Source organism: Caretta caretta, chromosome 4, assembly GCF_965140235.1.
Source record: "Caretta caretta isolate rCarCar2 chromosome 4, rCarCar1.hap1, whole genome shotgun sequence".
NCBI lineage: Eukaryota > Metazoa > Chordata > Testudines > Cheloniidae > Caretta > Caretta caretta.
The window spans coordinates 95,430,727-95,444,240 of NC_134209.1; the positions used below are offsets into that span (position 1 = coordinate 95,430,727).

At 38.2% G+C, this 13,514-nt stretch overlaps 1 protein-coding gene across 3 annotated transcripts in view; it reads right to left on the minus strand.

The window, feature by feature from the left end:
• Positions 1-912: 912 nt before the first annotated feature.
• Positions 913-13,514, minus strand: part of SLC7A2 (solute carrier family 7 member 2) — a 116,560-nt gene continuing 103,958 nt past the window's right edge. For all 3 annotated transcript variants that reach the window (XM_048848147.2, XM_048848146.2, XM_048848144.2), the window contains exons 9-12: positions 12,333-12,523; positions 11,794-11,960; positions 10,346-10,454; positions 913-8,938 (exon numbers count right to left, since the gene is read on the minus strand). In XM_048848147.2, coding sequence (XP_048704104.2) covers positions 8,754-8,938; positions 10,346-10,454; positions 11,794-11,960; positions 12,333-12,523 — 652 coding nt within the window. In that variant the 3' untranslated portion in view covers positions 913-8,753. The remainder of the gene's footprint in view (positions 8,939-10,345; positions 10,455-11,793; positions 11,961-12,332; positions 12,524-13,514) is intronic.

The following is a 13,514-nucleotide window of genomic DNA, read 5'->3' on the forward strand; positions in this document are numbered from 1 at the left end:
AGGACCTTTCATCCAGAAGAATAACAAAGTGTATAAAGTCCTTTGAGAAATTTCTTGAAGAAAGGTATTTCAAAAATCTAATAATATAAATCTTTTGTCGAGTGATCATTTTTATGTTAGAAGACACTTTGTCCCAGATCCTCAAAGGTTTTTAGGTACCTAACTCCCATCAGTTTCAATGGGATTTAGGCATGAGGATATGGGAAATTGTATTTATGCTGTATATATTTGTTCATTTGAGGAACTCAAAGCACTTAACTATGCTGAATAAATGCTGTCTCCATTTGTAAGAAAGGGAAATGGAGACACACAAGTTTAAGGCCAAAATTTTCAAAACCAGTCTCTAAGCTTGGGTGCCCAAATTGAGACATCTTCAGACGTGTTGCACACTGGCTACCAGCTGAAGTTTAATGGGGACTGTGGGTGATCAGCACCTCTGAAAATCAGTCCCACAGTGATCAGCACCTCTGAAAATCAGTCCCACAGTGTCTTAGGATGGGCACCCCAAAACGGAAGCACCAAAAATCAGAGGCCATGTTTGTAAGTTTAAGTCTGTGATAGAGGCAGAATGGTACCCTGGTCTCGTGACTATCTCATGTTGTATCCGTTTTGATTCCAATTTACCTTCTTGAAAAATAAAAGCTTTTAGCAAGAAAACACAGCTGCTTATTGTCCAACAGAATGCTCATATGTGTTATTATGCAATACATGTTAAAATCATAGATGAGTTTATTCCACACTGGAGGCAATTTATAAAGTCGTAACATTTGATAACATAATGCACACTGAATGGCTTTCAGTCACTGTAGATCATTCTGCCTTACTTAGTAAAATCTGTGGTGTATTTTTTGTACAAAGACCTCAGCAATCATTTTAGAACACAGGATAAAGCTGAAACTTATAACCAGTACATGCAAGTGATTTTTAACTTTATTTTAAAAAATATAGAACAAATGCATGATGATTGTCCTACGAAGCATATATTACAGTGAATAAAACAGCAGCAGTATAATTTCCATCACAATTCTATAGCAACTAAGAATACTGATAATATTCTACTGCAAAAGTGAAAAACCCAGGCACCATAAAGTATTTTAATTCTTACATACATTCTAAACACATTTTTACATTAATAAAAATTAGTTTTTTTAGACTAAAGCATTACACAAATATAAATTTATATATGAAGCTCATCATTTTATCTACATTTAAATGCAGAGCAGCAAATAAAATACACTTGAAATAATTACTGCAATGTACATATAAACAGTGATAGAGCAAAGTTCCAAAAGACAGAAATACTAGCATTTTTAAAAATGATAAAACACAAAAGTATTTTAAAATGTATTAAACAAATATATTAAATGCTTTCCAATCTGCGAACACTAAAGGAAAACAATTCTCCTAAGCAATACAGGGCCAAACCCTGTTAACCTTGACCCAGACTCTGCCCAACTTATACTGATTTCAGTGGGAGTTTGCCTGAGATGGGCTGAATGAAAATGTTCTAAAGACATCAGAATTTGCCCAGCAGACAATAAAAAGCAGCATTTATGCATACAATTCAGTCTTATGCACGCCTGTACAAATGTCCTTTAAGTTGGTTAGTGTCTGAATAATTCCTAGAATCAAATCATAAACTGTGTTCAGGGGGGGAGTAGAGACATGATTGCAATTAGTTTTGGAAAAGCCAACTGTGAAAATGAAGAGGCCCTCAAAAAGCACATATCAGGAAATAAAATATTAAAGCTACAGGAGACTAAAACAGAAATAAGTATCCTATGTTATGTGAATAACCTGTTGAGGAGTACGGCTGTGATCCTGCAAATCCTGGCACACATGTTTAACTTTACACTCTGCAAGTAGTCCCATTGACTTCAATGTGTACATTGCACATTGTAATTTGTACCCTTTGCAGGACCAGGGCCTAAAAGCATTAAAGCGTTTGTAACCAAAAAAGGATCTGTAAATACATATGTGAATTAAATTCATTTAGTATGAAAGGCATCCCAGTGTTGAAGGCATCATGTACTACTGAAGTGGCGTGCAGAGCCTTGTGATTGCTTAATGCACTGTGGTAGATAGATTTCACCCCTTTTGCTTAAATCTTTGAGTATTCCAGGATGCACGGTGTACACCCAGGATAGGTACTTAGTAGAGCACTATTACTTTAAAAATAATTCTGCCTTTATAAAGGCATACTGCTGCATTTGCAGGGATAGCTTGGAGGTGAGGGGTGACAACATATTCATTCACAATCTAAGACTTTATTAAATATCTGTAACAACTACTGTGTGTGTTGTGTCAGACTTATTCGTGACAGAGTCATTTGCAGTTACTGCACAGCACAGCTGTACAATCGCTTAGTTAAATGTAAAGGATAATTGCCTAAATACCTAACCATATTACCAAAGCAATCCCTTGATGTATTGCCACTAACACTTTATTGGCAGTTAGAATAAAGAAACTGCAACTTACAGTGACATAGGCATGATAACAGTTACATAGAATAAGTCTGTTTTTCACTAAGGGAACCCACTAATGCAGATATAGCACTAGGTTTCTCCATTAAAAAAAAAAAGCTTCCTGTTACAACAGATTTTTGACAATACTACACTATTTGCATAGATACTGAACAAGTTACAATAACGATTAATCATGTTTTTAAAAAAGCAATGTGTACACTAAGTTTTCATTCCATAGGATTAGTGTTTTCAGTTCATCTCTAGGTAAATATAAAGACACGCATGCACACACACACATTCAGTATTTGTTTTCTACATACCATTTCTTACATATTTCTATCTAAACACCTCTCACGTGTAAAAATTTGTATAGTTTTTGTCCTTTATATGGCTGGATCCTGCAAGGCAAAAGTAAGTTGAGAGCAGCTAGAACCTTGCAGTGTTGGGCCTATACTGTATACCAAACCTAATGCACATATTTTACTTGATTCTTACAGTGATATTACTTTGCTACCTACTAGTAAAGGCACGATCATTAACTAAACAGAGAATTATCTTTGTACATTAGAGAAGGGAGCTGAGAAGATCTGATGATGTTTCTTTAAGTGCCTGCTCCTGAGCCCCCTGGGATATCTGTACAATCACATTTTACTGTTTTTTAAATGTCTTTATTTCTCCCCTGTTGTTGTGGGAAATATCTATGCAAACAAAAGGGGAAACTGTTTATACACAAAGCGCTGTCAAATACACACAAACTAAACAAACTGAAAACAAAATTTCTTTAGTCTTTCAAGATCTGTCAAAATCTTAGGTAGCAATAATAGGTAACACTTTTCAGTCAGAAGTGTTATTAACAGTGTCCCTTCTAAGGAAAATTGCAGTGCAACACAGAAATTATTTTAATCGCTACACTGAATTACAAAGAGTAAATTACCAAGACAGCCACACAGACACAGATATTCCCCTCTTCCCCTTCAAGCAACCAAGTTTAGTGCAATGAAGTGAATGACTCCTCCCTCTAGGTCACAGAACTGCAATAGCACTTAAGGCTGTGATAACACTTAACTCTCCTGCTCTGCTGCTCATCGTAAAGCAATGAAGTAACCAGCCCATGTCCCACAAACAAATTTGGTTGCACAGGGACACTCAAGGAGCCACCAGAGAGGTATGCTTTACTGTGCATAGGGTGCAGACCCAGACATGGACTCTTCATACATTTCCTCTCTACCCCAACAGGACCGGCCTGATTGCACTGCATCAGCAGCTCCTAAAAAGCTGCACTGAAAGAGGTAGGATTTCCTCCAAAAAATGCTGTTAGACTATGCTTTTAAAATTGTATTTTAACAGGAAGCTGCTGTCTTGACAATTTCATGATGCTGAGTAGGACAACAAGTATCAGCTTCTCTGTTTCAAATAATGAAATCAGAGATTTTCAGAGCTGTTGTAAAACAAGTTCTATACCTAAAAAGATGATTTAGCAAATAGCTGAATACATTCTTTTTAAAAATAGTTATTTCTAGCTTCCTCCCAAAAGCTTTGAGAGTCTTGTATTTCTAATAATTTCAAATGGTGAATATGATGTTTCTGTCCTACTCTGAATCAAAATGGGCCCCTGATGGAAAATATAAGTGAAATATTAGACCTAACTGAGACAGACATCTTTTTTTCATTCATTTGACAAGATATTGAAACTGATCAGTATTTCTAAAAAGCTGTGAACATTCCTATGTTAATATTCTTATTTAGTAAACATTTATCTATCTATATTAGTGTAATAAGTCACTGCATCATTCTGAATGATGAGTGAGAGGCCCATCCAACTACATCTAAAATCTGTTCTCTACGGTATATGATTTTAAAAGTCTGAAGAAAGCGGTTACATTAAAAAACAAAAAAAAAATTAAACCCATCCTGGTGGTCACTGGTTGTCCCATGACACACAGTTAAACATAATTCCTAGCATTTCAGGGATTAAGGCAAACATTATAATACACACTAGAATAATGGATCTTCATTCACCTCTAATAAGATTTCTAAACAGGTATTCATATTTTATAATTTCATATTAGAAATTTTATAAATATAGGGAGCCCAAGTCTGCAAGTTTCTCTCCCCACAAAGGTCCCATTAAATCAATGGATGTTTTTAAAAAAAGATAAAATCTCTTGAAGTATCGATGATTAATAAACTGTAAATACTATTACATTTTCTAAAATATATTAGTTACACACACATTATGTAGAAACAAATATGAGCAGGAGTACTTGTGGCACCTTAGAGACTAACCAGTTTATTTGAGCATAAGCTTTCTGAGCTATGCTCAAATAAATTGGTTAGTCTCCAAGGTGCCACAAGTACTCCTTTTCTTTTTGCGAATACAGACTAACACGGCTGTTACTCTGAAATATGAGCAGAGACTAATGTCAGTTTTCCTCTACACAGATAGTATTTTTAATCCACTTAGTAGTAACATCCTCAAAACTGAGACAAAGGAATTTCCATTCCAATAATAGCGTCTTTCTCTATTTCCAAATAAAAATGCTTCTAACTCAGAAGACATCCCATCATGTAAGTTAAAAAATGCTTCCAAAAAAAGGAAACCAACATCTGAACTTTGATTTCTATTTTGCTGAATAGTAATAGTAAAAGCTGTTATCTAACATAGGGTCACATTCATTCCTTTGAAGACAATAGAGTTGCACCCACCTACCCACATGAACTTTTGTTGGGTTGTTTGCTTTCCATCCACTTTCCTAGCACCTTTCCTTCCTCCTCACCCAAACTACGTTGCTAATCAGCTTCCCTTAGTTTAGTGGAGTTCTTTTCAGCATGCACCCTCTTGTTGTTAATGGTCAGTAGGGGCCGCTGGTGCAACAGCACAAATCCACCCCTCCCTCCATTCCAGGTACTGCAAGATATCCACTATCCAATCCAAACTGAGGGGTAAAAGAACAAGCTCAACATTAAAAACCAATTCCCCTATATGGTATCAACACATTTCTGGTTCTGTGCCAAGAAGCTTTTATATTTTTGTGTTCACCAGGGTTTGTGCACATGAGCTGCTGCTAACACTGGAATTTACTTTTATACCTAAAAAGTAGCAAGAATCCAATGCCGCTAAAACACACACACACACACACACACAATGGCTTTCCACCTTCTCTATGAAATTCTAGATGTTGTAGAAGTGTAAAGATGATTTTTAATATCAGACAACATAAGTGTTTGAAGACACCTGTCAAAACTGTGTTCACTGGGTCTTGCCTTACAGTGAGTAAAGGAGAAAACTAACAGCATAATGTACTTAGGCAATATTGTCCTTTAGATTGTAGGACTATCTATTTCCTTTAGTCAATGGCAGCATTCTGGATGCTCTTTGCTTACTATTGGGAACTTATTTTTAATTAATAACACACATTTTGGGCAAAATAACTCCACATTTTGAAATCCTCCATAACTAACAGTGATACTTCCCAACCATTTAAGCCTATATACACTAAAAATATTTAAATGATTATGTACCTTTGATAGGTAACACAAATCTTTGCTTTTACACTGAAGAGAAAACCATCAAGATATCGTTCATTATGTTCAAATTAATTATTTATTCAATATTGTCATCACAACTTGCTTCCTGGCTTTTGGACATCAGACCCATGTGCACGAACTGAAACATTTGTTGAATGAATGAAACTGAAACGAACTGAAACATTTGTTCGGGAGGGGGGGGACTCAGACTTTGCAAATAGATATATTTCAAATTTAAATCCTACCATCTCTGAAGATACCCTGTCAGGATTGAAAATAAATATATTTAAATAAAAGCTTTGCCTCCATGTTTGTCCACCCTCCTCCTCCTCTCTGTGCAAGGAACTCTAGTACCACAGGCACTTGTTTTCTCGTCAAGAAGCAATGTATGCAATCAGACCTCTCTCCCCCAATGTATGCAATCAGACCCCTCTCCCCCAATATGCATATGATGGATGAGGAGGAAGAGGGAATTTAGCTGTGAAGAAGAAAGCTTTTAGTAATGCTATACATAAGTACTAATTACAGAGATTCCCACTGAGTTCAATAGAGCCAGGATTTCACTCTGTGATTTCACTCTGCTTCTGAATTTTTCCTTTAGCACCTGGAGTAACTTTGGAAGGAAAAAAATTCAGATGTGACTTCATATGAAACAAAATAATATTCTTGAATACTTTTCCTACAGTGTATCATTGCTCATAAGCATCTTCATAGTCTGAATTATGCATATTTACTTACTGGTAAGGATAATTGAACATTTCCTTACTACTTTGATATAAATATATTGTACTCTACTTTGTTAAAAGTATCTGATTTGTGCTGTTACCATTTGTAAACAAGCTTTGCAGAATATTCTCTAGACCAGTAGTTTTCAATCTTTTTTCATTTGAAGACCCCTAAAAATTTTGAATGGAGGTGTGGACCCCTTTGGAAATTCAACCTGTGGTCTGCAGACCCCTACCCTAGAAGTTCTACACTGAAAACTGACTGAAAAGAATTCAACAAAAAATGCTGCATGTGCTTGGCACAGTATAAACTCTGGGCTTCTGTGGTTACGGTAACACTTCCAGGCTTTGACCTGTAGATGGGAGTATTCGCATATTTTTGATTGATCAGAGAAACGGAATGCCTTTTCTGGGATCTGAAACTTTATTTTCATAAGGAGTCCAGTGGCACCTTAAAGACTAACAGATTTATTTGGGCATAAACTTTCGTGGGTAAAAAACCCACTTCTTCAGATGCATGGAGTGAAAATTACAGATGCAGGCATTATAACTGACTCATGAAGAGAAGGGAGTTACCTCACAAGTGGAGAACCAGTGTTAACAGGGCCAATTCAATCAGGGTGGATGAAGTCCACTCCCAATAATAAATGAGGAGGTGTCAACTCCAGGAGAGGCAAAGCTGCTTTTGTAATGAGCCAGCCACTCTCAGTCCCTATTCAGGCCCAAATTAATCCTGTTAAATTTGCAAATGAATTTTAGTTCTCCTGTTTCTCTTTGAAGTCTGTTTCTGAAGCTTTTTTGTTCAAGTATAGCTTCTTTCAAATCTGTTATAGAATGTCCAGGAAGATTGAAGTGTTCTCCTACTGGCTTTTGTATGTTACCATTCCTGGTATCCAATTTGTGTCCATTTATTCTTTTACGTAGGGACTGTCCGGTTTGGCCAATGTACATGGCAGAGGGGCACTGCTGGCACATGATGGCATATATAACATTAGTAGATGTACAGGTGAATAAGCCTCTGATGGTGTGGCTGATGTGGCTGGGTCCTCTGATGGTGTCACTAGAATAGATATGGGGACAGAGTAGGCAACGAGGTTTGCTACAGGGATTGGTTCCTTGGTTAGTGTTTCTGTGGTGTGGTGTGTAATAAATCTGTTAGTCTTTAAAGTGCCACCAGACTCCTTGTTGTTTTTGTGGATACAGACTAACACGGCTACCTCCTGATACTTTATTTTCATAGTCACCTTTCACGGACCCCTTAGACATAGTCTGTGGACCCCCAGAAGTTGAAAACCACTGCTCTAGACCTACTCCCAATTAATCTCACACTAGTTCCCTGTAAAGCAATAAGAAGGAATTCAATATTTTAATGATCAAAGAGTACGGTCACTTTGTTATCCATAAAAAGAATAGAGAAAAGGAGTACTTTTCACGTGAGCTCACGAAAAGCTTATGCTCAGATAAATTGGTTAGTCTCTAAGGTGCCACAAGTACTCCTTTTCTTTTTGCGAATACAGACTAACAAGGCTGCTACTTTGAAATTTGTTACTCATGATACCCTATCAGACTGTGACAAAGTATTTTAATGAACAGGGGTAAGAAGAACATACGAAAAGCAGTTGCTTTCCTCATAAAATGTTCAGGGCCCTCTTTTGTAAGCAATCCTAAAATTCTTTATACTTTATGATCACCAATTAATTGTATATAATTGTGCAACCAAAATTTTAGCATAGCAAAGGTACAGTTATCCCCTTGGAAGTCTGTTCTTCCCCTCATCTTCCTTGATGTTTTCATCTGGGACATCAATTTATCACTGAAGAAAGTCTTCATGATACTGGATCTGAAGTATCCAAGAGGAATTAGCAGCTAATCCAACATGTCAGTCATGCCTTGTGGTAGGCACTTTCAAGATGCACAAATATAAATTATTGTTAATCTGCTGGCAGCTACCTTTTGACAATTTCGTTCAGCAACTACATTCGGTCACAGTTTACTATTACTTAAGAGACATGCACGTTAAGGTTGTTTGCAAACATTAACATTCACTTGTCCTTTCATGTGTAATAAACCGAGCATTTTCATCAACATGTTCATCTGCTTCTTCCACAGGGTTCTTTTCCTGTATTCCACTATTTTCGGAGCAAGTATCTTCATCTTCCTCATCTCTAGGATGACCCTCAAGACTGTGTCTGATGCCATACGCAAAGTAAATAAAGAAGCCTTCCAAACAAAAAAAATACTTAATAGTTTTTGGCAGGCAAACACTGCATTAAGAATGATTCCCAACCCTCTGGATAACTGACACCTTTTACCTGAACAGTTCCCTGCTTGTGGTATGCAAATTACTACTAGTACTTCAGGACTTTGTGCCTGGTAATGTAGCTCTTCCCTACATTAAAGACAACTGGCAGTGCTGGACCCCAGTGCAACATTTCTGTCTATTTCCCAGTCATTTGTGTATGCTCTTATCCGCACTGCTAATGGTGACCGCTGCCTGTAATTCATGACTGCAATACAAGTTTGGAGCACCAAAACTGACTTTGCAGTCAGTGTATCTTTCTACAATTCAAAAGTATGGCAGTTCAGAGGAGAATGATACACAGAGTAGTAGGAAACAGATACAGTAGTTGCAAATACTCCTCTCTCTACAGTTTTGACTATAATTATTAGAAAAATATTGATCTTGATTTTACATCTTTTTCTCCCCATGTTTTCTGGCCTGGCTTACAGGCACAGTCTCTACCAATTTAAGTAAATTGATTTAGAAACTGAGCTAGTTAAATCAGTGAAACCTCTTTGTGTGAATACTCTTAAATTGGTTTAACCACACTTAAGTTACATCAATATAAAGCACTTTCTTAAACCAATTTAAAAAACTGTCCATATAAATTATTTGCACTGATTTAACTAACTCAGTTTCTAAACCAATTTGGTTAAAATCAGTGCTACTGGTATGTGTGTGTGAACAAAGCCTACATAGATTTCTCTTTCTCTGCCACTACACTCATTGAATCCCAGCTAACCTTTCAGGAGCATTTTGACACAACAACCACTTTCAGCTCTCATTTTGTATTTACCATAGGGTGACCAGATAGCAAGTGCGAAAAATGGGGAAGGGTGGGGAGTAATAGGCACCTATATAAGACAAAGCCCTGAATATTGGGACTGTTCCTATAAAATCAGGGCATCGGGTCACCCTAATTTATCAAAACAAATCCTGAGAATATGTTAAATATTCTCTATTTTGATTTTGTATCACAAAGTGAGTTGAAAGTGCTGCCTCTGAAATAGAGTAGGCAGGCAGAAAAGATTTACCAAACTCAATGTTAATGCTTTCCAGGCCTACATATACATCACCTATATTTGCAAGATAGCAGTAAGCTAACTGGAATTAGTCATGTAGCTTTTATGATTCCTGCTACCTCACAACCGCATGTGCAGTTTTGGCAGCAGGTGCATACATCTTCTGAGGTATGTTTTTGTTTTGACTATTGATATCATTTGACATTTATTGAAAGAAAGCTTTTTATTTGAATAGTTAAAAGAAGATGATTAAATCATTCCTAGAAAGAACCACAAGAGAGGACCCATCAATCCTAATGTAAACAGTTGTTGTAAAGTACCTACCAAAAGCCATCCAGAAGCTAAATCTGATCCAAGTCTCTCCACTTAACTGTACCATCAAGTAAATATTCACCAAGATACTGAAGGATGGCAAAAATGGCAAGAATGGAACCTAAGGGGAAATAGTTTATAAGATAGTAAAGTTTTTCAAACCTTTCCGCAGAATAAATGGCGCATTTCAGTTTTGTAATACAAATAAAGGGACTGGCAGACCCACTCACCAGTGAGAGTAAGACACTTTTCCTGTTTAGTGTAAGGGTTAATCACTAGTTTCTGCAAAACTGTTAATCACTAGTTACGCTTTCATTTTTAAAAAAAGGTTTGGTCCCCACAGCTACAAAGAAAACCTTGTCAATTTGCACTGAACATACAGCAGTGCAGTGCTGAATTCCTGAATTAATCTAGGTGGGCAGCCTGAAACAATACTTATTTTACTGATTTAAATTTATATTCAACAGCCTTTACCCACAGCTCTCAGCACACTTTATAAATAATTAAAAAGGATAACATGCCTCAATAAAAAAGCACACTCCATTTATATCCCTGTCCTTCCCAATCACCATACCAAATAGCCTCCCATACCTCATCCCATCACTCAGTTTATCTCCACTTTCCTAACTGCCCATTAAAAAAAAAATCCTTGTAGTGTATGTGAAAGACTTATTCATACTCCAAGGAATCATGGCACACAGTCTAAGGGCAGGTCTTCACTACCCTCCAGAGAGATACAATCGATCCCCGAATACGCTCCCTATCGACTCCAGAACTCCAGCTCACAAGAGGCAGAAGCGGAGTCGACGGGGGAGCGGCAGCAGTTGACTCGCTGCCGTCCTCACGGCCAGGTAAGTCGACCTAAGATACACCAACTTCAGCTACGCTATTTGCGTTGCTGAAGTTGCGTATCTTAAGTCGACCGGCCCCACCCCCACCCGCCCCCCCGGCCCAGTGTAGACCAGGGCTAAGCAACTGGGTTTTTGTGCTAAACTGCTCCTCCAGGGCTGGGAGGGAGGAACTCTTCCCTCTAAGTTACAGGCTCTGTAGTAGTGAAGCCACTCTTCAACTGCTATCCCAACCTTAGGGCTGAAATGGCCTCTGTGCTGCTTGCCTCAGCACCCGCAAGTGGTAGGGAATAGCTGGTGGATCTCTGTACTAGGCAATTTACCAGCTAACACCACCAATCAGTGGTGTGCATCACTGCAGTGTGAAAGGGGTATAGTGCACCCTATGCAAGGCCTCCTCATCCAGTCTGCAATGAAATCATACTAGAATTGATCTGAGACCGTCTAGACAATGGGATGGTAAAAACGCCTAAGACCTGTCTACACTATCACTATCACCAATAGTGCAATGGTGAGACACATTGTCTGAAAAACACAAGCATAGACACAACCACACACATAGTTTTATTAAAACAAATTGAAACTCTGTATTATTTATGTTAACTTACTCACCATAAAGGCCACTTTCTGCTGGCTCTGAGGCTGCCTCCAAATGGTGAGAACTATGACTATGAAGAGTACTACCAACACAGCAAGAAGACCAATGCTCCAAGGCTCCATATTAGCAATAAAATGAATCCCATATGTGCTCAGAACACTCAACCCACACACAAGAAAAGCTGTGTGAAAAAGAAAATAAGAATTGGAAGGAAGTCAAACCTTTCAAAACTTTTTAAATAAACATGCAACTTAATATGATAAAGCAGATCTTTATCAGTAGAGACATTATCAGATGTTAAAATGAAAAAAGTCTGTTTTGACAAGAAAACACTTTATTCTGCCTTATTTTTGACTGAAGGAAAATAAATAAGATTATGGAACAAACTATAAAAATCTGTTTTCCTACCAGAATACTTCATTTTTGACATTTGTGAGACGGTACTCCAGGATGTTACCATTGGATTTGAACTTTTGTTCTGCTTAATTAAATTCCACTATTTATGGAACTTGATTTGAATGTATTGTACTTATTTGGGTATCTGTAGACTTACCTAATAGACCCACCAAAAAGCTAACAGTAGTAGCAGACTGCTCTGTTGGCAAACTGGATGGATTCATCAATGTCTGAAGACTGAAGCGGTGCCCTTGAAGCATATTAATTTCAGATTCCCTTTCTGATCCTGTCAGAGCCTCTTTCTCTGGAGAATATTTTGGTTGGTCATAGGTTAAATTGGGTTGGTACCTATCCACAAATAAATAGATATTTATATACAAGACTGTAACAAGTAAAGAAGTTAAGCTTGTGGTGGGGGTTAAAGGAGGATGGTTATAAATGCCACAGCAGTCTCCAATGATTCCACTCTACACTAATAGCTACAATAAAAAATAAAGTCTGCTCTTGCAAAATTCATGTGGCATCCCTTCTATCTTCTTTTATTTCTAGGTCGGGGTGGCCAACCTGTGGCTCCGGAGCCACATGCAGCTCTTCAGAAGTTAATATGCGGCTCCTTTTACAGGCACTGACTCCAGGGCTGGAGCTACAGGCGCCAACTTTCCAATGTGCCAGGGGGTGCTCACTGCTCAACCACTGGCTCTGCAACAGGCCCTGCCCCCTCTCCACCCCTTCCTGCCCCCTCCCCGAGCCTGCCATGCCCTTGCTCCTCCCCCTCTCCCCCAGAGCCTCCTGTACACCATGAAACAGCTGATCGGGAGGTGCGGGGAGGGAGGGGGAGGCGCTGATCAGTGGGGCTCCCAGTGGGTGGGAGGTGCTGGGAACGTACATTGGTAAATTCTGGCTCCTCCTCAGGCGCAGGTTGGCCACCCCTGTTCTAGGTAGTCAATTTAATCTCTAAATTCTCTGCAAAGGGGCCTATTGTCCAACACTGCCTGCCATACTGGGCACTATCATATATAAAATAATAAAGGAAGATTACACCCTGATAACCTGGTTTCCCATAACCTGGACTTTCACAGTTTAGAATGGAACAAGAGAAACACATAAGAACTGTATGCAATAGGAGCTCTCAAACTGGGGATTGCAGGCAGGTGTTGTGGGGGAGTGGAGTAATAATCACCCTTTCCTTTCCATTTTGCTAAATGGGAGGGGTAATCCTGAAGGAGTCGTGGAATGGAAAAAGATTGAGAACCACGGGTATAGAGGATACTGCTAAAGGTAATATACTCTCTTAAAAAGTTAACAATTACAGATCACCACTTTTACAAAGCTAACACCA